At 35.9% G+C, this 25,373-nt stretch overlaps 6 protein-coding genes and 1 long non-coding RNA gene across 9 annotated transcripts in view; 4 read left to right on the top strand and 3 right to left on the bottom strand.

Moving 5' to 3' along the window:
• Window positions 1–648: 648 nt before the first annotated feature.
• On the top strand, window positions 649–2,274 carry LOC105214356 (diphthine methyl ester synthase). The gene is made up of 2 exons (XM_011187733.3): window positions 649–1,109; window positions 1,190–2,274. Exons 1-2 carry the CDS (start codon window positions 975–977, stop codon window positions 1,895–1,897), a joined length of 843 nt encoding a protein of 280 aa, XP_011186035.1. The 5' UTR covers window positions 649–974; the 3' UTR covers window positions 1,898–2,274.
• A 1,893-nt stretch (window positions 2,275–4,167) lies between these two features.
• On the bottom strand, window positions 4,168–5,025 carry LOC105214362 (probable oligoribonuclease). Its single transcript, XM_011187738.3, has one exon. It carries the CDS (start codon window positions 4,960–4,962, stop codon window positions 4,291–4,293), a length of 672 nt encoding a protein of 223 aa, XP_011186040.1. The 5' UTR covers window positions 4,963–5,025; the 3' UTR covers window positions 4,168–4,290.
• A 209-nt stretch (window positions 5,026–5,234) lies between these two features.
• On the top strand, window positions 5,235–6,740 carry LOC105214361 (dnaJ homolog subfamily C member 8). Its single transcript, XM_011187736.3, has 3 exons — window positions 5,235–5,474; window positions 5,747–6,067; window positions 6,126–6,740. Exons 1-3 carry the CDS (start codon window positions 5,412–5,414, stop codon window positions 6,498–6,500), a joined length of 759 nt encoding a protein of 252 aa, XP_011186038.1. The 5' UTR covers window positions 5,235–5,411; the 3' UTR covers window positions 6,501–6,740.
• On the bottom strand, window positions 6,722–10,996 carry LOC105214360 (SKI2 subunit of superkiller complex protein). The gene is made up of 8 exons (XM_011187735.3): window positions 9,803–10,996; window positions 9,300–9,734; window positions 8,517–9,236; window positions 8,269–8,451; window positions 7,626–8,202; window positions 7,347–7,525; window positions 7,155–7,286; window positions 6,722–7,049 (listed from the first exon to the last, which is right to left on the bottom strand). The coding sequence occupies exons 1-8, from the start codon at window positions 10,979–10,981 to the stop codon at window positions 6,846–6,848; spliced, it is 3,609 nt and encodes a 1,202-aa protein (XP_011186037.1). The 5' UTR covers window positions 10,982–10,996; the 3' UTR covers window positions 6,722–6,845.
• A 452-nt stretch (window positions 10,997–11,448) lies between these two features.
• On the top strand, window positions 11,449–11,971 carry LOC105214359 (uncharacterized). The gene is made up of 2 exons (XR_851830.3): window positions 11,449–11,564; window positions 11,653–11,971. It is a non-coding gene; the product is annotated as an uncharacterized LOC105214359 (long non-coding RNA).
• On the bottom strand, window positions 11,782–14,430 carry Lsd-1 (lipid storage droplets surface-binding protein 1). Its single transcript, XM_011187734.3, has 7 exons — window positions 14,243–14,430; window positions 13,867–14,162; window positions 13,606–13,810; window positions 12,975–13,162; window positions 12,449–12,639; window positions 12,202–12,379; window positions 11,782–12,121 (listed from the first exon to the last, which is right to left on the bottom strand). Exons 1-7 carry the CDS (start codon window positions 14,244–14,246, stop codon window positions 11,969–11,971), a joined length of 1,215 nt encoding a protein of 404 aa, XP_011186036.1. The 5' UTR covers window positions 14,247–14,430; the 3' UTR covers window positions 11,782–11,968.
• Window positions 14,431–18,133: 3,703 nt separating this feature from the next.
• The window catches only part of LOC105214364 (octopamine receptor beta-1R), a 42,861-nt gene continuing 35,621 nt past the window's right edge, over window positions 18,134–25,373 (top strand). The window contains exons 1-2 of one of the 3 annotated variants that reach the window (XM_029041691.2): window positions 18,135–18,823; window positions 19,045–19,207. The gene's annotated coding sequence lies outside the window, so the exon portion shown is untranslated. Of the gene's footprint in view, window positions 19,208–25,373 lie in introns of all 3 variants that reach the window. The other 2 variants (XM_054226030.1, XM_054226009.1) reach the window with 2 other exon arrangements.

The raw sequence follows: 25,373 nt of genomic DNA, 5'->3' as shown, positions 1-25,373 counted from the left end.
TTGGACTCAATGCTAGCTCGGAGTAGGAGGATATAGAGCAACCCTGGCGAAAATGTTGCTCCAATAACATACAACTAAACTTAAAACCGATAAATCCGAGTCAATTCCTGTGGCGTAGAACCGGCTGTTGGGGGCTTTCCGTTTCAACAGGGCTGGGTAATCGTTATAACATTAACAGCAGTGGTCACTTGCCGTTTTCACACACTTTCACTATATTCTATTAGATTGAATATTAAATAGTTTTTAGTGTTAATTTGAGGGATGTGTAACCCACTATATGGCTATTTTTCTCTTATATATTCACCTCCATACTGTTAATATCGGTACCAAATTTATATGTTAAAGCTTATTTGGTTATTCGTTATAACGTTTTATATTTTTTCTATTGAATATATATTGAGGGCCTCTCAGCGAGTTTCATCAAAATATCTACATTTTTGCTCAAAATTTTACTTAACATGTTATTGGTGATCAAAACTGTTATACTCTGTGCAATTTGTTGTTCATGTTTGTTATCGCATTGCCAATTAAAATCGCATAGTGTAACCCATACCTAATTCGCGAATGATTGGTAAATGAATACCGTTACTTTAATAATCTTGCAACTCTGACAAACTGACATGCGATGAGCGAAATAGGGAAGTAATTTTTCTGCGAGTCGAAGTTGAGCGTAATTGTTTAGATTTTTTGTTCTCATTTTAGGAATATCAGCACGTGCATGATACAGAATCCACATACAAGTGTGCATTGTAACTCCAAGAACATTTACAAGGCTGAATTGCGAAAAATTTGCCATACACAATATACGCGCCTGTTATAACTATTATAGTGTATGTACTTGTAAGCGCGGGAAAAGTGCAAAATTGTGCGAGGTGTGCAAGTGCTTTTGCGGTTACATTGGGGTGATTATAGCATAATCTGTAGGTTGTATTAGGAATAGGCAAGATAATTAAAATTGAGGAAGTACATCCAACATGTTCTACTTGATCGGATTAGGACTTGGTGACCCAACTGACATTACAGTAAAGGGCCTTGAAATCGTTAAGCGCTGTGCTCGAGTTTACCTGGAAATGTATACTTCCATACTTGGATGTCCGCAAGAAGAATTGGTAATTTTGTTTTTTATTTGTTTATTTAATGATTTCTTTTTTTTTTCAATAATATTCTATAAATATTTGACACAATATAGGAAGCCTTCTATGGACGGCCTCTTTTGTTAGCGGATCGTGATCTAGTAGAACAAGGTGCCGATGAGATATTAACGGGTGCTGGTGAGGAAGACGTGGCTTTATTAGTCGTTGGTGATCCATTCGGCGCAACCACACATACAGATTTTATACTTCGAGCTAAAGAGAAAAAAATACCCTACAAGGTCGTACATAACGCATCCATTATGAACGCTATTGGTTGCTGTGGTCTACAACTTTATAAGTTTGGTGAAACGGTGTCGATACCATACTGGGATGAAACATGGAAACCAGATAGCTTTTATGACAAGATCAAATTGAATAGGCTGCATAATATGCATACACTGTGTTTGTTAGACATCAAGGTTAAGGAGCCAACACCAGAATCGCTCATGCGTCGGCGAAAGGAATATCAACCGCCACGTTTTATGACCGTGGCTGAAGCTGCACAACAGTTGATGACGATAGTCGACAAAAAAGATGCGTTGGAACGCAATACAATTTTAAATGAGCTATCGCTATGTGTCGGACTTGCTCGAGTTGGTCACGATAGTCAAAAGATAGTTGTAAATACATTACGAGAAATGAGTCAAACTGATCTCGGCAGTCCGTTGCATTCATTGGTGATACCTGCGAAGGAAATGCACCCTCTCGAAGTGGAATTCTTGCAACAATATACCACATTGAAGTTGGAGGACTATAATCACTGAAAAAAGTCTTTGGTACATAGAAGATTTTTTGAACTTACATATGTTCATCTAAAGAATAGCATTGTGATTATATATTTTCCAATTACAAATCTTCTCGTACCGCAGCTGTTAATATGTAAAAACAATTAAAATCAGATCCTCTTAAATGTAATTAAATATAAGAAAATCAATAATTGAATGCTATTAGATGGCAATTCATTTAGTTGTTTTTTATAATTATGTGTCGTATACGACGAAAAATGTTGTGCATTTGTTTAAATTAATTTATGTAAGCCTAAACCTATTGAAAGCACTGTTTAAATAGAGGGATCTTTCCTATCTTCTCTGTATATTGTAATTGATTAAAGGAGGAAGATTTTCCTATAAAAAATATCAAATATTTGTTTATATATGAATATGATTTATTTTACAGCACAATGATACTCTTATTAATTTAAAAGTATAAACCACGAGCACGTCTTCCAGATCCTTGGCGATCGTAAAGTACATTAAACTTGTTGACAAAGTGATTCATATCGTTGCACCCTTTGGTCATTGCACCCAAATAGCTAATAAGGGCCACATCGTTGCATTGAGTATAAAGCTCTTCCTGGAAAGCATGACCTTTCATGACAGGTAATCGATGACTTAAAGCGTATGCATCACGTAAAATTTCCTGGTTTGCTGCTAATTTTCCATTCTCAACATCTTTAATATATTTTAAAACTATTTGTATACGTTTATTTAACATTTTAATAGCGCTATCTTGGGCCACCAAGTGTTCTGCTACTACAGATTTTTCTCCTGTTTCGTTTGTAGACATACGGGCAACATGATCGATTCCAATTCGCTCAGCTTCCTCTGTAGCCAGTGTGTAGGTTAAAGGAACAAACAACATTGTAGCTTCTCCTCCTACTAACTCGATAGTGGACTCATATAACTTTAACGGTAGTTGATCAACACTACGTGATAATGGGTTCAATTGCAATAAGATAGGGCATTCGTTTATCTCTGCCATTTGTTTTTGAATTTGAATATCAAGGAGTGTAGGGGCTTCGTCTGTAGTGTACCAGCCAATAAAATCTAAATCACTGAAGACCTAATAATACAAAAATATTTGAAACCCTCTTTGCTGTTTTTCAATATTAACAAATACCTGCTTGAACTGTTGCTCCTTTGTTTGATAGTACTCTCGATTGATAACTACGTCTGCACCCACTCTATCCACTCTTAATTCGAAAGAATTCATCACTTCTATATTTCGACCTTTTTGTTTTCCTATCAAAGCACCAAACACTTGACAAGTTTCACCCGCTTGAGCACGTATCCGAGTCCAATGCTCAGAAATATTCAATATTACCAATGGATGGAGAGAGGCGGTGACAGATGGTGTTGTTCCCGGACCTGCCATTATGCTGGTATTCGATGCCAGAGCTCTGCATTTTGGATGATGACTGCATGAGGGCGCAAGATTTAAGTTAGCTTCCGAATCAACATCCATTCGCTCCATTTTAATGTAGTTTATATTTTGTCCGTAGAATATTTTGCAAATTTTTTTCTTCGAATAGGGTAGCCAACCTCTCTGAAATTATGGTCTTAAAAATTCCTCCACAGACAGGATTTGTGGTTTTCTGTTGGCTTCAAAAACTGTAAACGGTTACATATTAAAAATGACAGTTTTTTGCTAGCAATCATTATCAAGAAAAATGTTCTAAAAGCTATTTTTGGTCGTATTGCGAAGCGATAACAATTGCAGATGAACTTCGAATAGTTTCATCAGTTTGCCTTTAAGAAACTCGTAGCCACTTAAACAAATGGTAGCGTTCACTAATATTTAACGTATGATTTAAACACTAGCTGACTTGCAGGGTCGCAACTTACTACACTTGTTGCCAAGCAATACGCAGTCTGCATAGGCAATATTGCCTCGAAGCTTATAGAAAAGCAACCAACTTTTAAAACATTTGTATTACTCTTTTATTTTATATTAAATAATTCAAAAATAGATTTAATTCAGCATTAATGTTTTGCATAAATTGAAAAAGCACAATAAAAATAAATTATCGATTAGTTTAGGAACATAAATATTAAGTAAAAAATGGATAAAAAAATATGTTAAACCTAATATTTATTTCTATCACTTACTTATCTTACCAACAGTCAAGGTTTTATAGTGTTAAGTGTTCTCAATAATTTACCTAACAATAACTAAATTTATATTGACAAGTTTATACACTTTACCAATATATTTTCTTACCTCAATTTGTAAGTATAGCTTCAGATAATGCACAAACAATTCCAATAAAATTTTAATTCTTTGAGTATACTTTTTCTAATTATATCCAATCGGGAATACAGATTAAATATTATTATAAAGCTATCTTACAAACATTAGAGATATTCAGATAATTTAACTACATAGTTTTAAAGAAATTTTCTCGGTAATATTTTAATTCTTCAATACTATCTTGTAAGTCTTCTAAGCTTCGATGCATTAAACGTTTTTCGGGTGCTGATTGCATTAAGTCAGATCTCCATCGACGGCACAATTCCTTTATACTTGAGATATCGATAACACGGTAATGTAGGTAATCGTCAACGGATGACATGTGGTGGCGCAGGAAAAGTCGGTCCATATAAATAGAATTACCAGCTAATGGGCATTTACCTTTTGGAACATGTTTTTGAAGGTAATCCAAAAGTAATGTCTCCGCACGATCATGTGTGATATCGGACTCCAAGCACCTTTGTACCAAACCCGATTCATTATGTTGTTTGATACACCACTCGTTCATTTGTTCGAACACTTCTTTTGGGTGATTTACAGCAAAGCTTAAACCCTCTGTTAAAATGTTTAGATCCTTGTCGGTAATCAAACATGCAACTTCGATTATTTTGTCAGAAATCGAGTTTAACCCAGTCATCTCGAGATCCATCCATACAATTGCGGATTTGTCGGCTAATAATTTTGGCGCGGTCTCCATATTGGCGGTCAATTTTGAAACTGAGTGGAGATTTCCACATTGAGATTTCAAAACAAACGATCTTAACTGAGGAACACCTCCACGTGAAATGAATTTTAGCATTTTGTACAATAAATTAATGTTGTGTTACGAAACATGTATGAAAGATATTTGATAAAAATGTCAGATTGTAAAGTTGCCACTTAAAGCAAAGTTTCGATTATACAAAATACATTTTTTTTATTAACTACCATTGACCATATACAGATAAGTCAAACATTTTTCATAAATCTAAAACTTCTGCAATTATGTTTTATATTAAATTTTAAATGTAATTAAAAATATTTTATGTTTTATATATGTACTTTAATATATTTTGGAATTCCGTATACACCCTGCGTTATTATGACGTTTTGAGTGCGGATTTGGTGGGTAAATAAAAAATTGACTCTGTGAAAATAATTGTATGCAAGTGTTTTTCTTGGTGAAATATAGTTATAAAAGTGTTTTAAAATATATTGTCAGTAAATGCGTCCTTAATATTTTGTGATAACTAATTGTATAAATAAAAAATGTCTTTTAATGAACGCCCCACCACATCGAAGGACACTTCATTTGACTCTTTCTATACAGAGGTAAGTATATGCTTGTAAAAAGCCGCAGCTGAATATCTACGCTAACATGCGCTGTAAAGACAAAATAGCTGGCAAAAGGTTGACAACAAACAGGATTGTCGGTTATCCACTATGATGCTTCATATTCTAAAATACTATGTAAACATCATTTAATAATAATAAAACTAGAAAGGAAAAATGTAATGTTGAAAATTGTACGACTCGATAGAATTACATATAATTTTGTAAATGGGATTGACATGAAATTAATAATATTTTGGACATTTCCGCAGGTTAAAGAAATAGAAAAACGCGATTCTGTTCTAACCTCTTCTCAACAAATTGATCGTTTACTTCGTCCAGGTTCAACATACTTCAATCTCAATCCGTTCGAGGTACTACAGATAGAGCCTAGCGCTACTATTGAAGAAATAAAGAAACGTTACCGCACTCTCTCCATACTGGTGCATCCGGATAAGAACCAGGATGATAAAGATCGAGCCCAGACTGCTTTTGACATTATAAACCGCGCTTGGAAGACTCTGGAAAATGATGTCACACGAAAAAAATGTTTGGATGTTTACGAGGAAGCGAAAGAAAGAACTGATCATATGGTTGTCATAAATATTTTATGCATTAAACGTAATAATTAAAACTAATTTGTAATTGCAGATTGCAGAAAAACGAAAAAAGCTCCGTAAGGAAAGTAAAGGTTTTGAAAGCATCCCTGAGGATGACCCTGATAAATATAAACATGCCATATATGTGATGGTTATGAAATTGTTTGCTGATATGGAACGACGTCGGCAACAATTAGATCAACGAGATCAAGAGGAGCGAAAACGCAAACGTGAAGGTGAAATTGAAGAAGAAGAAAAAAGAAAAGCTGATTTAGAATGGCAGAAGAATTTTGAAGAGTCGCGTCAAAGTCGGGTAAATAGTTGGCATGATTTTCAGTCCGGCGCCAGCAAGTCTAAGAAGTCTAAAAAGCAAAAGCGTATGCATGGAATGATTGTTCCTCCTAAGTTTAAGCCAGAAACCCGATAAAACCATATGCCCATGCATATATCTATAGAAACAATCTTTACATTATTTTTTTTTTTTACTTCAAATTAAGTTTATGAATCATAATACGAATTCCATGTTTTAAGGTTGAAAATATGTTAAATATCAACATGCCTTTTAATGTGAAATAAGTAATCCAAGTTCGTTTAAGTTATCTTTAGTTGGCGCCCATCATATATATGTAATTAAAACAATAAAATTGATTACATTTTGTAAAATACAGCCAAATGGATATATTATGGGAGCAACTAATTTTTATAAAATATGAGTTCGTTTGTTATTAATAGATCGTGGTTATAGCCCACAAGCTTTAATTTCCATCGGGAATCACAATGCTGTATACAAGCTGGCCGTAAAGACTATGTCTCTTTTAATGGCAGTTGACGCATCCTCCATTTTGCTTTGCAAAGCGGGGTTACCTATACGTATGGCTGCAGTTTTTACATCACGAAGGGTTTCATCCAATTGCTGTATACATCGCACAATTATACCTTCCTGTACCTCAGTTAGCTTCATTATTTCAGCAAACGGCTAAAGGGTAATCGTTAGCACGTTAAAAATAATTGATTTATAAAAATTATAATAATTTTATTTATAGACTTAAGCGTAGCTCATTAGAAATAATCACATACACACCTTGTTACGTGCCCATTCGTACACCACTTCGAGCAACCCAAAGTTCAGACGATTATCCGTTTCAATAATTGTCTTGTTTCGCAGTTCTTCGGCTAAAATAGTGTCGTTGATTTCCTCGAATTCTTTAACGCACTATATACAAAATATTTCAATTGTATGAACATTCTGACTTAATACTATATTCTAACTCACTTTTTTTAACTTTTCTGGAATCACCGGCTCTCCCTGGATTTTGCCTTGAAACACCAAACTCGAGAGTAATGCCGCTATTTCCGCAGGCTCCAGATCGTTGAACATATTACATAGTATTAATTCTGTTATCAACAGCTCATTCTGACCCATTTCGCAAGCAACTTTTCCTTTTAGCGTGACTACAACAATAAATCAGCAAATATATTTGTACATATGCATGTGCGCAGAATTATATACATACATATATGCACATATGTATATTTGTATAAGGTAACTCACCCTCGTCCAAATCATCGATATATTTTAATGCGCGCAATACTTCTAATTTGTTGCAATAGTCTGGATAAAGTGAGAGGTTTTTTGTAGAATTCTTGAATTGTAACTCCTCAATACGTCGTTCCAAAACTTTACGCTCGTAAACCGTAGCGAACTCTTGTTCAAACCCAGCAATGTTGGTGTGCGGCAGCACTGTGACTAACTGTTTCCATAAATGTTCTGTGTAGCGAATTTGAGCCAACTCGTTCTCTTCACTTATATTAACATCTTTAGATAGGTTAATAAACTTAATCGTCTCGGTGTTCTCTATGTAGTTTTGGTTAAGTTGTTGTAATTCACTTACTGCCTTAACGACAGTTGCGCCGGGCGGTGAGTCCCTGAAACGGTCGATTTGTCGTTGCTCCCAATTGCGAATTATAACATCTCCATCAACTTTAATATTACTTTTTGTAATTTCAACTATATCGGCGGCTTTCGCGTCAACTACACAATGGCCACCAATGCCTTCGGGCTGAAAGAACTTGTTCTGTGGCGTCAGCGATACTATTTTGTAGTACATTTCTCCACGATGGAAGTTATCCTTTATGAAGTAGTAATGTGGTAATAATAATTAAGATAAAGGATAACTAAAGAATGTGTAATATACCTTCTGATCGCTTGAGGAGAATTGATGGTCGAGCACTAATAATCTGTAGATTGTGTCTTTTCCTGGCGTAGATTTGATGGCAAGTATTATGCCCAATTTGTTGTAATGTCTGCCTTGGGTAACCACAAGTATGCGACCCACCTTAAGCTCTTTAGTTATTTTAGGTTGAGACAGCAAGTATTTCTATGGAAAAGAGTAATATAAGAAAACACAACAATTCAAAAGTCAGAAATGTCAGAGATTCGAACCATGCTGCGTTGTTTTTCAATTATATATTCTTGTGCGAGATCATAGAAGCGACACAGAGGTTGCAGTTGTTCCCCCAATTCAGGTAGTTGGGAGAATTTGTCTAATGCAACTTCCAATTGCTTCTTCTGCATTGGCAATTGCAGTTTTTGATTAAATTCTTTGAAACTGAATTGTATTATGTCCTCCACTTTAATACTCTCAATACGTAAACAAGTTAGAATGACGGCATATCGTAATATAAACTGTGATTGCAACTTCTCCGGTTGGCCAAGTATCATGGAGCGTAGATCCATCGAGGGCGGCACCTGTGATTTACAGAGTAATATAACAGTGCCATTTTCATCATGACCACGTCGTCCGGCACGTCCAGCCATTTGAATGTATTCACCGGGTTTTAGATTACGCACTTCCAGTCCGTCGTATTTGCGATGCGAATCGAAGATCACGGTGCGCGCGGGCATGTTAACACCCATAGCGAATGTTTCCGTAGCGAACAGTAGCTTAACTAGTCCCGATTGAAAAAGCATTTCCACTATTTCCTTCAGTATGGGCAATATGCCACTGTGGTGCACGCCGATTCCACGCTCCAGTGAATCCTTCATTGAAAGAACTTGGGGCAACTGACGATCTGGTGGTTTAAGCTTTTGTAAGCATTGTTGGAAGAATTTCTGCACAGAACCTTTTTCACGTGCAGTATTTAAGTCAACTGATTGTAAGGCCTGGTATTGAAGAGTGCGATTAAATTTTATATCACATAAAATATGCGAGTTAAACTATAGTACCTGCAAATTCATGTCACAGCGATTACGCGATAGTGTGAATGCTACGACAGGCATTTTATTATTACGCTTCAAAAAGTCTATTAGCCCAATCCACATGTTCTGATCTTGTTTAGCGCTAACAAAATTTTTTTGCGGCCGTCCACTTTGTCCTCCTTTTGTTTTGGATTGCATTTCCTTTTTGCGCTCCACGGCCTTTACATAATTGTCTTGCATAAATTTCCCATTCCCATCGACTAGTAGAAATATATCATCTTTGCTTTTGCCCCCACATCCAGTATAAATGTAGTGCATAAGGGGGACAGGTCGTTTGAGAGTGCTTATGACATACACTTTCCTCTTCTTGGTGCTGCCAACCCAGTCTGCCAGTTCCATAGTATTAGGCACCGTAGCGCTTAACATTATTATATTGACATGATCTGGAAGTAGTATTATTACCTAAAAAGAGTAAAAAAAAGTTAATATTTTTAATGCTATACAAAATATGTTGACAATTATTTCTTTACCTCTTCCCAAACATGTCCACGTTCCGGGTTGTTTATATAATGCACTTCATCGAAAATTACATACTCGAGATCTCTGGTTATTTCACTACCACAATAAAGCATGGAACGAAGTATCTCTGTGGTCATTATGAGACACGATGCAGTGGGATCAATCTGTAGGTCGCCGGTGATTAATCCAACGTCCTTAAATGTTTTTTTGAAGTCTCGATATTTCTGATTGGATAAAGCTTTAATAGGCGAAGTGTAAATTGTACGTGTTAAATCGCGCTGCGATAATGCTATAGCATATTCTGCTACAACGGTTTTACCAGCGGATGTGTGCGCCGCTACAAATACATACTGTCGTTCCTCTAGTTTAAGGATAGCTTGCTTTTGGAACACATCTAACTCAAAGGGGTAAGTCATTGCGGGACATGGAATTTTCTCCTTGAAATTAGTTATAGGATGTGATATGTCAACCATTTCAGCCCACTCACTGCTAAAAGTGGATTTCGTATTTGTATTTGAAATTTCAAGGACCGGTTTAAGATCTGGACCCATTATATGCTCCTCCACATCTTTAAATTCAGTTGAATAATTTAAGGCAATAGTGGAATCTACTTCCGTTGGTTCTTCAGTCAACTTCAACCATTCCTGAACATCCATATCCTTTTCCAAATTTTCCAATAGATTGACATTTGCACTATTATTTAAAATAGAAATTTTGGAATGTGACTGACTTCTGTTTTCTTCGAATATATAGCCTTTTTGAAAACCAGGAGGCACTGTTAGCAATTCAGAACCTAAGTCGAACTCAATGCCGAGCTTTTTTATTTCGCTTGGTGGTTCATCAAATCCGCCCGGCCAGAATGGAAAATTCATCGATGAGCCCCGAATTGATTCCTCCAACAATCCCGGTTCTCGCCGCATTGAAGTGGAATTGCATGCGTTGGCACCGACATCTTCCAGATCTATCTCAACAAATTCAATTATCGCGCCAGTGATGTAGTCACGACGTGGCACTAATTTGGTGCTGGCAGCGCCTTTTGGTAAATTAAGCAATCGCGTTTCATTGTAACGTCGAGGAATTGTGTCCGGTAATGGATTATTTATTGGTAATTCCGGGCAAATTATATAGTTCTGTAATTTCCTAATGCTTTCATCCATTCTAGCTGATAAACTGGTATGACATACTAACATATGTATTTACGAATGTCATGTTGAAACACATATAATAGCTATGTTTCTATAGACCCCTTTCACACAGGCAATTTTTGTTTGTTGTTTTTGTTGAGATAATTTTATTAAAGAGAATGAGAGAAAGACACGAACAGAGTTGTCGAGCAAGAATTGCTCGTGTGAACGCAATGGGCGACAGCAAAAGAGATTCGCCCGAGAATTAGCAACAGGAGTTGCCTGTGTGAAAGTGGACATACAGTTAGACCGTTTTCACACGGGCAATTTTTGTTGCGGCAATTCTTAGTTTTATAGGAGAGGGGGCGACGAAGAGAGGAGAATTTCTCTCTCTCTCGCTTCCCTTGGTCGCCCCCTCTCCTATAAAACTAAGAATTGCCGCAACAAAAATTGCCCGTGTGAAAACGGTCTAAGTAGCTGTTAACTATAAGTAAGAAGAAGAGCACGAAAAGATAAGTATACTCCCAGAGAGCGAAAAAATTAGAACTACCAGAGAATAGTACTAAATTGCAATACGATTAAAAATATAAAATTTTTCCGTTATAGATTCGAAAAATACATTCGCATTTCACAACTTCTTTATCTAGTGGTAAATTTAATAATATCAGTCTTACTAATTTTGATCCTCTATGGTAATTTTCCATATTCATTGAATACATAATTACATTTTAATATAGCGCATAAAGAAAAGTGTTCGGATCTAGAAGTGAACCTCTCCTCTAATTAACGAACCCCGGGGAATGCGATAAAAACGGGTGTGAGCCAAAAAAAAAAAAAAAATACAATGAAGATAAAATTCAATATAATTCGATTTTGCACAGTTTTAGTGCAGCATACCCTATGCTAATGGTGTCATATGCCCTTTTTATAGTTTATTCAGACATCTTATTTATTTTCCGAAATGTTAGTTTACGTATTAGTACGAATATGAAAGCAGAAATAAAAGTCGATGATTAGAAACAAAAATACGACAGCAATAAAAAATTCTATTTCTCAGTAGACGCCATTTATATGTGGAACAGGAACGTTATTGTCCTGTGGTTCGATGCGTCGTCTGGCGTTGGAGGAGGATGCAGTGGATGCGATAGCGGTGACGGTAACCTTCTCTGCCTCTATGCGACCCGAGAGAAAAGTGGCTAAACGTTCCTGCAAAGATAATAAAATACAAGCATTTTACTATCTATCTGAATTTTTCTTGCTAAAACTTGTCCATGTTTATATATTACCAAATAGCTATTAGTGACGATTTGAAGGCCTCCGTAGAAGGTCAACGCGCGCTTAATTAGAGATTCAGCTTCTTGTTTGGACATATTTTTAACTTTGTCCAATTTAGTAATGCTAATAATGCGGTTATTGAAAATGATAATGTGGTGAACAACCTCAGCTGTGGTGTGAGACAATTTTCTGAAATATAATGGTGAAAAGGAGTACATAGTAAATAGCTAAATATGTGGTATATGGCTAAATTAATACTTTGGTAAGTTCGAGGCGATATGTGCGCTAAAATTCACCAGATGCACTAAACGTCGAGCTGACTCACGCGTCAATAGCACAACTAACTGTTCCAAACTGACTGGCCTGGCTTGGTTTTCCGGCTCGTCTTCACTCAGATACTCCCATAGCTCTTTCGCTTTTTGTAGAGCCAACTTAGGATCCGTGGCAATCTAAAGAGGTCACAAGAAAAAGCAGTTCTTTATTTTATTAGTTTCAAAATATATGACAAATTGTTATTGAAGGTAAAAAGAAGTTGAGCCTTGTAGCTAAACTTTTTCTGAGAAACTAATTTCTACATTTAAAACATTGATATATGTATGTATGTTTTTAGGATAGACAATCTTGACTTTCCCTGTTAGGAACTATATTTTAAATGATTTATTAACTAATGCAGAAACTGTATAAAAATAATAAATATTAACACTATGAGATCGTTTAACTTATTGCTTGATATGCTTAGTCCTCGACATTAAGTCGAAAGGGTGAGGCACATTTGAAAGCTTACCAATTCTGCTGCATAGATGAGAACATTAATGGCTTCTCTACTTTGCTTCTTTAGTGCTCGTGCCTCGGCGAGGGTGCGCTGAGTTAGGCGGCGTTTAAGCTTGCGTGAGAATCGTTGACCGTGATGTATTGCCTTAATGGCGCCTTTTTCATTTTCAACGCCAGTATTCTTATCTTCATCGATGGGTGCTGAAATGCAGATGTGTATAATGATAATTATATATGGATGTGGATGTATAAATAGGTGTTTAGGTAACGCGTTCTATGCAGTAGTTAAACATTTGCACGTTGCACACTAGATCATCTTTCACCTTAACGAATCTCCTTGAAACATTCTGAAGAGACTCGCTTATCAGTTCGGAGATTTCTTTCTGTGTTTATTTTTCATTAAAGCTCGAAATAAATTACATTTATAAACTTAACAATTACTTGTATAAAGTTAATCAAAAAGCAAAATGTGATAACCTCGACATTTCAATAAAATATATACACTCATGTGTTTTCCAAGCTCCTGCGGATGCTAACAGTGCATGCAAAAAAATGTTTATATATTATTCTAATTTCTCTACAGATTGTGATTTTCAGATAATGGAAATAATTCACTGTTTTGTAATAAAAAAAGATTGGCTCACCATCCGTTTGATCGCCTGGCAAGGGCACCAAATATTTATCCACAAATTTGTCTCCAACCGAGAAGGCTTCGTCCAAACGCTCTGCCGCATACGCTGTTAGGGAACTCTCCAGGACCGTGCTTCCTATCTGTTTGACAGAATCGGCACGCTTCAGCACCGGTCGTACAAGATGGTCCGACATGTACTCCTTTGTGTTCCAATACATCTTCGAAAAGAAGTTTCCATAAAACATTTTCACTTTTGAGTGAAATAAATTATTACCATTTCTGGCGGCAAATAAACTAACGGTATACGCTGTTCTAATAAGTCCAAGCTTTTGCACATAACACCGTCGAGATGCTTTAGAGGCGCTTCGAAAAGTTTGACTGCCGGTTGCACAGACTCACAGGCGGCGAAAATTGTAGACTCGGCGGTCTCAAAATACCAATTAAATAGCCGGTTATTGTTCTTAACTTTGCCATATAGATTCTCGATGCGTTTGAAACTCGTCTCGACCAATGGAATACTGACAATTCTATCGACAGACTCTAGATGCAGTTTGCTGACCGATGAATTCGCTTTGAAACGAAAGGAAATTTTCGATAGACATTTAAATATATGTATGTGTATATTGATTTTGGAATTGTTTAGGACTAACCCATTATGAAAACTGTAAAACCGTTATACTATATATCAATATCACTACTAATTCAACTCATAAATTCTCTGTAGAATTTTATGTTTGCCACTTTTCGTTGTCAATCGGTTTGAATAAGAGACTGAAAAGTAATCACGCAAATCACTATTGACATCCGCCCGAATATGAATCTATATATTTCTACGCGAAGGCTAAGAGTCGACTGTTTGGCGTTGCGCTGGCAAGATGTTGATATTTTATATGAAATTACATTATCGATCGTTGCTCACTTTTCGAGAAGTGGAACTAAACAGTAATCTTAAGAATTGACCTTTAATGCCTGACAACGACGGCGTCTACAACGGCGCAGTGCTGATAACACAGCAGCGGAATGCGATCATGCATTCATATGTTCGCTCCTGAACACCGTATACTCGCACATGTGTATATATGTATGTATGTGTATAGGAAAGAAAGATTGTTAAAGACAACTATTTTCCTCACTATAAACCCTCATAGGTATTTACGAATCTATAAAAGTCTGGTGCTTCTAGTATGTGAGCATGTACGCATTTGTACATAAACACACAATTTGTATAAACTCAAAGTACACTTGCTGCAAACTGAGAGCCGAGACATTCTTAATTCACGTACACTATTTATAATCGGCCGAAATGCTGAGTCAAATGTTTGTACAAAAATGTGAAATATTTTTTGGACTTCAAAAACAATAACTTGAGCACTCAAGCAATCAAGCACGGTTGGAAGTCTATAACATTTGAATATCATGAAATTATTAAGAATCGCATTGGGAAAGGTAAGGGATGGCCAAAATTAAAATTTCGCTTTAGTTTCTTAATTGCCAGACTAACCGTTGTGCGTAATGTTGCTCAGAAATGTTTGCTGAGGTTAGTACAAGAAATATCCACTAATTTCTTCATAGGTCTGATCATAACTCATCAGGATACCTTTAAACGTTCCATCGATTTTGTTACCATGAAAACATCATAAATCTTGAAGCTCTTCTCATCGAAGGGTCTTTAAAATTGTATTCTGGACCTAAATTCGAGAAATACATTCCAGTGGATCACAAACAGAAGGACACCACTCACAAGCATCTTATTATAGATTTCACTGAAAGGACTTTATGGGTCCGTCGTAACATTAACAAAAAGGGCACATCTGAAATAATATGAAAATTAAAATATTTGAAATTTTCACATTTAATTATGTAATCAAATACATATAAAAATAAAGAAATACGTAAATTGTCTATTCGATCGAAGCTCAGTAATTATCTGCTTACTTTATTTATATACTTGTTTTGTGAATCATTTTTCAATTATTATTTATTGTGTAAGCAAGTGTATATGTGAGCATTTATTTTTAAATTTAATTTGCGATAAATACATGTAATCAGCCAGACAGTTTAATTGCAAACCCCATTAAAAGTCGGAGTATTCACCCACAATATATGATCTTTAATGAATCTAGTGTATGAAAGGGTTTCCAATTTGGGGCTAGTGGTGGTATTATACTGAAAATAGTGTTAAAATGGAGAATATCTGGCAAAATAGTGACGCTCACCTCAAACATAACGGTAAAAAAATCCCCTCCACCCACTTTTTAGTAATATTTCATACAAAACAAATAATTTGAATAAAATGGTCTTTATAGATTTTAATAAGAATGCGGGGGATTGGGGATAATATCGTTCTATGCTACGGAGCATGGCGAATGACATATTTTTATAGTAAGAACTTACGTATGAGTATCTACGTAAAATAATCATAGGACTAACAAGTAAAACTTTTTTATTTTAAAATAAATAAAAACTTATTTCCCGCATATACTAGGGCATAGATACGTAGATGTACACAGGTTTGCAAGGATTACGTTGAGTAGTTGGGAAATCAACGAGCCATAAATGTGCTTTATTGAGCGTAGCGAGAGGAACGAAGTAACGCTATGTCGGGCGATGTTTACGCAGTCTATTTGAAAGAAGAGAAATAAAAGGTGAAGAATATAAAGTAAGCGCCTTGCTTGGGTACAGACGAGCATTAAAGACTCTCATATGTTCTAAGAAAAATCATTAACCGGTATTAAGTGTAAGGCCCGCTTTTAAACCGCCAGTGCCTATTTTTGTTATCAAATTATTTTTTTTAGGTTAAGAAATATGTATTATAGGCTATAAAACTAACGGACGAACGAAAAGACCTGTTTATATGTACACATATATGGATATGTACATAGATACATACATATACATATTGGTGAGTGGGAGAAAGCGTTCCACTTTTTCAATGTGGTAGAAACTATGAAATGCTTCATAGCGCAAACAACCGTTAACTGAAACAACCTATAACTTCTTCTGCTAACTTGTTGCATTCGAGTAGAAAACATTTATTTACCTACACACATACAGCCATGGGCATACGAGAATACATAGAGAAAGCGGGCGAAATGCAAATGTGTTGACTGCGGAGAGATATTTGAATATTTGACAGGCTTCGCTGAAATAAGTGTTACAGTGGAAGATGTCTGTGATGCTGCCGAATAGGAATTGGACATGGAATAGTTGCCTCATGTTGAAGGATGAGGAAAGACTTAAATATCATAAGATAAATATAAATATGTATTATACTTATATATAAGATTGATTTTTATTATATTTAAATCGATTATGGAGCGGCTTGAGTGATCCTAATAATAACTGTACTTATTACATATCTCTGTAATAATAATATTATAGATTAACTCACTTGTCACTCCAAGATAGATCGAAACTAAGAACTTCCAATTAAAACTATAAACTTAATACATTAAAATACAATGGTCGTAGAAGTAGATTCCGGCTAAGCGAGTATTTGGGATTGCAGTCGGTGTAGTGGTGGAATGAAGCATTAAGTAACTGCTACTACAATAACAATACAAACAATATGTATTACAAATGACGCAATGAAGTGGAGTTCATTATTTTGGTGATTGTTTTCATTCAACCTTCGTGTGATAACATGACATTGCCTCCGTCACTCGCAAAAGCGTCGTCAAGAGACGATGAACTTCACTCTCAGTGAACTCACCGCATTTGAGACTGGCAATAATATGAAACAGAAACGAGTAACAATGCCGTAATGGAAACAAAAGCAAGAACAATAACAAATGAAAGGAGCAACAAATGTTAGAAAAGAAGAACAAGAATTAAAGGATGAAGATGTACAATCACAAGCTCGGGCAGGAGGAGAAGAAGCTATAATAACGGTAGCCATAACGAACATTTGCTGGTCTGGACGACGAGCAAAATTATTATCTACATTCGAGAGTACGGAGTTATGTGTGTATATACTGACTGGCGCTACAATGACGTCGTAATGCCTAAAAACAAAACCCAGATAAGTCCCTAAATTTATACAGTCATTTTCGAGAGAGTCATTGCTTGAATTGGTTGTTATATGTGTTTTTATTTGTCGTATTTGAACAATTCATAAATATTTGATACAATTTACACACAATTTACATAAAACGAATCCTTACAAACATAGGTGAGTAGCATGTCCTTCTTCACCCCCCTCCAAGACTTTATATCAGAATATCATATCCGAATTCGCTCGGAAAACTTAAAAAGCGTTGGAATTTGAAAATCCGTACTACTGATTATCGTTCATTGACTTACGTAGGTATACAATATTCCATCTGGTAGTTGATGGAAAATCCTGGCTGTTTTCAACGGTAATAAATTAAAAACCGCGTGTGTATTAAAAATATCCTTTAAAGCGCCGTCGATTCATTTGAATCTCAAATAAGTACGAAATATCATATATGGCACCATATCGTCCGCCAAGGCACAGCTACCTTAGAGAATATAAGCCGATAGCAAACAAAACAATGTCGGTAACATGACGACAGTTGCAAACTCGGGAGAAGCTCTGGCGCCTACAAATGGCTTTCGTACTCGCACAATGGCATTCTGTTGGCAGCAGCGAATCGGTACACACCGACGGTACGGTACGACTCGAGAAACACTCACTCAACACACACGCTTGTTAAAAGCAAAGAAGTGAGAGGGCAGGGTTAAGGACAACTTACGTGTATATATTTGCTATTTATTTGACACTACGAGTATGACGGATAAACAAAATGAAACTGCGAAAATATAATTGAAGTATGAGAATATGAAAATAAACGCGAAAACTACAAATCCGAAACAGGTGAAAGTGAATGTAAAGGCTAAAGGTTATAGCCAAAACAAAGAGCCGCACCGTGGTAGTGTCGAAATAGCAGGCAGGTTCAGTTTAGCATACTGTTAGGCGCTCAATGCAGCCAACTCCACTTTACTCCTACATAGTGGCACCGCTTAACGCTCGTATTTCATCGTTGACGGCAGCGTCGGTAGACTTCGTAACGCCATTATTCGTCGTATCCGTGCTTACTGCCAGCAGTGTTGTTTTGTCCTTTGTTCGCATTGCAAGTGCGGTTCGCGCGCCAATATATATTGAAATAAAAAAGAATTTGTATTCGAAAATTTTTTATTGCTTAGAAAAGGTTTCATACATACACCGATATATATTTGTGAGCTTTGCTGGTTGAGTTTTCCAAAAAGTGGTATGGACCATTAAATTTCCTAAATAAATTTTTCAAGAAATCTATTTGTGTTCACTAAACCAAATCGTCGTTATCACAATGTGCAAGCAATTCGAGGTTTCATCAATTTAGTGATTGATATAGGCATTTCAGTAAATATGTGTAATTAGATATGTTTAATTTTGTGTTTATTTTCAAATCTGAGGTATATTTTCGTGTTGGTTATTAATAAATACCGTTAGTTATTTGTACTTCAGTTGCTATGAAAGCCAGAGCTGCGGTTCCTATTGTTTAACTTTGATGTTAACTTAAGTAGTTCAAAGTTATTGTGCGGTTTTTAATTGCTCACATCCAAAAAACGCGCTCAGGAGTTATCAGCAGGAAGCCCAATATACATATGTAACTGTAAGTATCAATGCACTATAGTGTGACCTTTTTTCTTCTACAATTCTTACACAATACACACCTGATTTCTATTAAGATATTATACCTTATATATAACAGGTATTATGAAATGCGTATCTCAGGATTTCGAGACCACCTTTACCACTAGAGGTCAGTTACAGCTCCAGTTTTACTGCCCAATCTTATGTAGCTAAAATGAAAGACAAAAGACATTCAACATTCATCTCTGTGGTTAGTCTTTCTAAGGCTTTAAGTTTCGTTCCCTTCCATTGCGCTCCATTGTGCTCATTGTGTTGTTGTAATTCATTAATATTTAACATTCATTTAAGTCACAATTTGAGTGTTTAGGGAGCTTAAAGAAAAGCACGGTGGAAGCCTCTGTACATGGCATGGGCCCACAGGTTGTATTTTATATTAGAAATTTTGAGAATTTTACAGCGTTTTTACGATTATTAACTTTTATATGATCATGATATGAAGCTGCGGAGTTAGCACGCCTTGTGTGCTTGTCTGTTGTTTTCCCTTCTTTCTTCTATTCACCTTTATGTGTGTCTGCTTGAGCTTGTCAAGTCACATTAAAGCTTGTTTTATTGAATTTTCATTGCTTGCAGGAAAACAAATGAGGATTTGTACCAAATAAATGTAACACGGCTATCGTCTATTTGCCACTGAGAGATGGCATAAGTAGGATTTGTAAATCGAGATATATGTACATATATAGTATGGCAAGCGCATTGCTTGCAGCTTCTTAACACAGTTTTACAGAAACATACAAGGCCAATAAGAGATGCAGACTCTAAAGCCAGTAAGCCACTGACAATCGCCATGGATAATTGTTTGTTGTCATTATAACTATACTTTGCTTTCGCCTAGTTCTAGCCATTTTCAGAATGTTTCTTTGTTTCCTTCACTCGGCGACTGAATGTGGATTATTTCGAAAGTGTGCTATTTTTTTCATCATTTAACCTTGAACATATCCTTCTTGTATGTTTGCTTCTGACTTATCCACAGAACCATTGCCAATTGCTTGCGGTTATCATTACTTTCACTGTCTCTTAGTAGAGCGTTTTATGGCTTACTGCCAGTCGTTATTATCCCCTCAATTGTTGCTCTTGTTATTGTTTAGAAGCACATCTTAATGCTATGCAGTTGCATATATAGTCGAGAGCAGTCTTACGCAAAAGGTTGGCGTGAGGAGGATGATTTTCACATTTTTCAAAATGTATAAAAATACATTTCGTGGGTTAATGCATCGCTATTTCAAAGACACAAAACAACAAGAAATTTCTGATTCTGGAACGTTCGAAAGTAATCATTATTCTTTCGTCGACGTGTGACAATGAATGAAACATGGATGAAACAATTGATTCAAGCATTTTACTACGGAATCCAGTCGACAGTCACCCGATTGCACACAATGATCCGAATTCAAAGCGTCAAATGACTCTCCTATCTCAAACCTCTGAAACATATTCCATTACCATTCATCGTTAACAAAAATGTATCTTGCTTTAAGTTGAGATTACAACAATATGTTTCTTCCTTTCAGCCGTGTGCCAGAAATTCGGAAAATTTCTCATAAAGGCATGCGCATAAGACTACAAGGTATCTGTGGTGTCCATGTTGGTATGTAATGGCTGTATGTGCACCGGTACATTCGGCTTGACTGCTTGTGGGCTAAAAATAGCTCTATTGCAGGTAAATAGCTTATCCTTGAGTAAGCTTTCACAATGAAAATAATTTGTTCTACATGGCTTAGCCATTAGTCGTGTGGCTGTTTTGTTCGCTGATTTTATTGAGATTTTTTGTTACGCCCGAGTGCGACTTTGTTTCGTATATGAGTATAGTATAAGGGAATTGCAATTTCTTTGGGAATAAAAAATATAAATGTATGTGTATAAATGTTTTCAGTATTTCAATTCTTTATAAAACTGAGCGAAAAATTATAAATATCCCAGGAGCTTTTGCACAAAGTCGCACATTATTTCTATTATTACAGGACACAAAGCGAAAAGCACTAAAATCTTTTTGAAAAATTTCCACTTTTATTCAGAACATAATGGGTTTGCGATTCTTTTGGAATTAGGAAGATCACTGAGTAATTTTATTCATATTATTGCGACAGCTGTAATTGTGGTGCATTAAAATGCACTCAAAGATTTCGATTTATATTTTGTTTTCTTTTTCAAATTGCAAAACTTGGTAACACTACTTATAAGGCACTTTTACACTGTCTACACTCCTAAACGAGAGTCTACACATAGCCAGGCCAATCGTTATGCGTAAGTTTTTTGGCTCAGTTTTGTCGCTATTGGCGATTTCTACTGTCAACTGTCTAATAATGATATCGTTCTGTATACCTGTCTTCCATTTCACTTTTACATTTACTTGCTTATATTATTCTACTTAACGGATACACACAAACAAGGTATTATATAAATATACATCTATATATACTTATAAACGTTATAGAAGTACGCGCAATGTCCGCTATAATAAACATGAAATCTCCATAAATATTTAACGCAAAACTCTTGCTGCTATTTTTACATGCAGCGCACGTGCTTGCCGCTCATTTTCGAGGCCTTTACAACAGAAACTTTTAGCTCACTTTCGGATGACTTTAGGAAATAATATAAGTATTATGCTCGGATAACTATCTGAGCAACAATGGCATATCCGGATCCTAGTTTCGCTGTTACCTACGAAAAAGATGAATCTCAAAATTCTCTGAGTTGTTGAGATTTCTCTTATTTAAATATTTAAAATTTCTCCTATAAAGATGTCAAAAGCTTAGCAATGTTCAATTTTGAACTTATTTGATTGCACTGCTAAGTTCTTCCCTTTTACTTGCAGCCGAAAAACTCTTAAGTTCAAGATCATGTGATAACGATCGTTATTTCGCGATTTAATAAGTGTTCTAATATGGTATACTTGGACCACCTATATCATCATCCTTCGCGCTGTTGCTGTATTCTTTCATTTACTGTGCTGAGATTAAGCGTGTAGACACTGACGAAGTGCCATCTGCGATTTGGCCAAACAAATGTCTGTGCTCCTTTTTATATTTGCCGCAATACCTTTATATTTTACGTTATATGTACTCCCTTACAGATGTATATGACCACATGGTCCTTTATTTGGGTTCATAACAAATAGATTTGATATTCTGAACACATGCTTTTTATTAGCTCTTTTTTAATTTTTGTTTCCTCTATTCCAATAATATGTTTGGTATTTCCAAATTTGCCCATTTGGATTCTTTTGTCGCATCATTACTGCTTATTCTGTTTAATGGAATGCTCATTCTATGGATAATAGACTGCATGTAACTTGGGTCGCATGGTAATAAAATAATAAATCAATAACGGTTTATAACATTAGTAAAGAGTTGGCTCCATTTTGTACTTTATTTTTACATCCCGTCGTACGTCACGAAAATAAGACAGAAAGTGAATTCTAAAACAAGTAAGGAAGGGCTAAGTTCGTTTGTGACCGAACATTTTATACTCTCTTATACACTCGCAATTTATTTATTTAATATTATATAATACACAATTTGATCCCCATATTCGTCATATATTGGTATAAAGCCCATTGAAAGTTGGAAACCCTAATATTAGGTTAGAAGCACCGAGGTCCTCATGTTCGATATATGGGGCCTTGAAAACCTATGGTCAGATTTCGGCGATTTTTAGAAAGGGGCTGTCACACTATAAATGCAGTATTTATGCAAAGTTCTGTTCCGATATCTTCACTAGTGCTTACTTTACATATTGTAAAATAAATAGTATGTGGTTGTGAACCTATTTGGCCTATTTTCACAACATATCATTGGGATGTCAGGAAAATATTACAAACCAAGTTACATTGATATTGGTTGAGTAGTTTCGGAGATATTGTTTTTGACCCATAAGTGGGCGGAGCAACATCCACTTAAAATTTTGTATACAAATTTTGGTGGAGCCCTTCTGTACTTCTTTAAATGAAATTTAAGGTTTCTGGTGTTTTCTCTTACTGAATTAAAGCATTTTTAGTAGTTTTCAACATAAAAAATCACATCCAAATATACCCCTTCATGATGCGATCCTTTGTACCAAATTTTATTTCCATAGCTTAATTTAGTTCCGATTTTGCCCATCTTCGAAAGCAACCTTTCTATGGTGCCAAGAAATAAGTGTGCCAAGTTTCATCAAGATATCTTAATTTTTACTCAAGTTACAGCTTGCACAGACGGACGGACGGTCGGACGGACAGACAGACCGGATTTGAACTCCACTCTTCACCCTGATTACTTTGGTATATCTAACCCTATATCGTTTAGTTTTGGGTGTAACAAACAACACCCAGGGTATAACAGGGTATAACAAATATGATTATATTTACTATTTGCAATGTTCGCATTCATGATCCGATAAGGTTAGGTCTTTTATAATGTTAGATGTGTCTTAAGAGACGTTTTTCAAGTCCGTAATATAGTCCGTTTTTTCCACTTACTGCAAAGAGATTGGTCCTGGGTGTGTTCTTCGTAGTATAAACTATTATTTCATGTGCAATTAGACATAAAACTGAACGCTGTCAGTAATAATCGTAATGGACTTGACTGAATTCGACTTAGACCTCTACTCAGATTTATTCCGCTCCGACAGTGGCTTTGTATAAAACCTCTTTTATCGTTACTTAATTCAATTTGCTGCATTTAATTCCAATTGTATTTCTGTGACATTTATTGCATACAAATAAAGCAAGTGACGAGAGTGCTACCTTATGTGTCTTATATTGTGTTTCCATTAGTGGCTCGGTCCCTCCAAATTTCAATTGATGACTTTCCTGATTTTAGAGAATAGTTTCGAATTGCGCTGCCAAGACTTAACTACTAAAAGTTGTGGATCCGAATAATTCTTCTCCAATCTTTTCAAGTCTTCACCTGGTGTAAAGATTTGTTCTCCCTAATTTCTTAAGGAACTCTTATGTGTTCATATTATATTATTGTAAGAAAAATGTGTAAAAAGTAATCAAGGAATCTCATTCCTACCAAATATGGCGCTGCATAATAGGCAATAAGGATTTTCGGTGTTTACTCATTTAGAATTCGAATTAAATTCCCACAAAAGGACACTTGCCGAAAAGGAGCCAAACAATCTCAAATAAAATCAACGAAATCTCAACACTTTGTTTGACACGCTTCGCTTTGGTACACAGCCGCCGCACGGATTGTCACCTCCTCTCGGGTAACTTTCAAGAGCATCTTTGTATTGTTTGTCCACCCAGCTTTTCTCGCGAACACTTGCCTTTAGCCTTTGGAATATTTGTCCATTCGTTACTGTATTTTATTTAACTTTTTTGTGCTTCTATTGTATTTATGTAGAGTATTGCTTTGCGTTGCTTTGGGTTTTCTCCTGATTCAATTTTCGCTTTTTGCACATTTTTATATTCTCGCAACAAAGTTGCTAAGAGAGTATTATAGTTTTGTTCACATAACGGTTGTTTGTAACACCCAAACTAAACGAGTTAGATATAGGGTTATATATACCAAAGTGATCAGGGTGAAAAGTGGAGTTCAAATCCGAATGTCTGTCTGTCCGTCCGTCCGTCCGTCTGTGCAAGCTGTAACTTGAGTAAAAATTAAGATATCTTAATGAAACTTGGAACACTTATTTCTTGGCACCATAGGAAGGTTGCTTTCGAAAATGAGCAAAATCGGACCACTGCCACGCCCACAAAATGGCGAAAACCGAAAACACATAAAGTGCCATAACTAAGCCATAAATAAAGCTATGGAAATAAAATTTGGTATGAAGGATCACACTATGAAGGGGCATATTTGGATGTATTTTTTTTGGGGAGGTGGGCGTGGCCCTGCCCCCAAATAGGTTTTTTGTACATATCTCGGAAACCAATACAGATATATAAACCAAACTTTCTGCAGTCTTTTTTTTAGTCACTTCTTAATACAATCCAAAAATGAGAGAAATCGGATAATAACCACGCCCACCTCTCATACAAAGGTTCGGTTGAAAAGTACTAAAAGTGGGTTTACTCACTAATGAAAAACGTCAGAAACACTAAATTTCACATAAGAATTGGCAGATGGAAGCTGCACTTAGATTTTTTTACAAAATGGAAAATGGGCATGGCGTCGCCCACTTATGGGTCAAAAACCATA

Source organism: Zeugodacus cucurbitae, chromosome 2 (assembly GCF_028554725.1).
Source record: "Zeugodacus cucurbitae isolate PBARC_wt_2022May chromosome 2, idZeuCucr1.2, whole genome shotgun sequence".
In the NCBI taxonomy this organism is placed as follows: domain Eukaryota; kingdom Metazoa; phylum Arthropoda; class Insecta; order Diptera; family Tephritidae; genus Zeugodacus; species Zeugodacus cucurbitae.
This window is presented reverse-complemented; position numbering and strand designations above follow the sequence as displayed.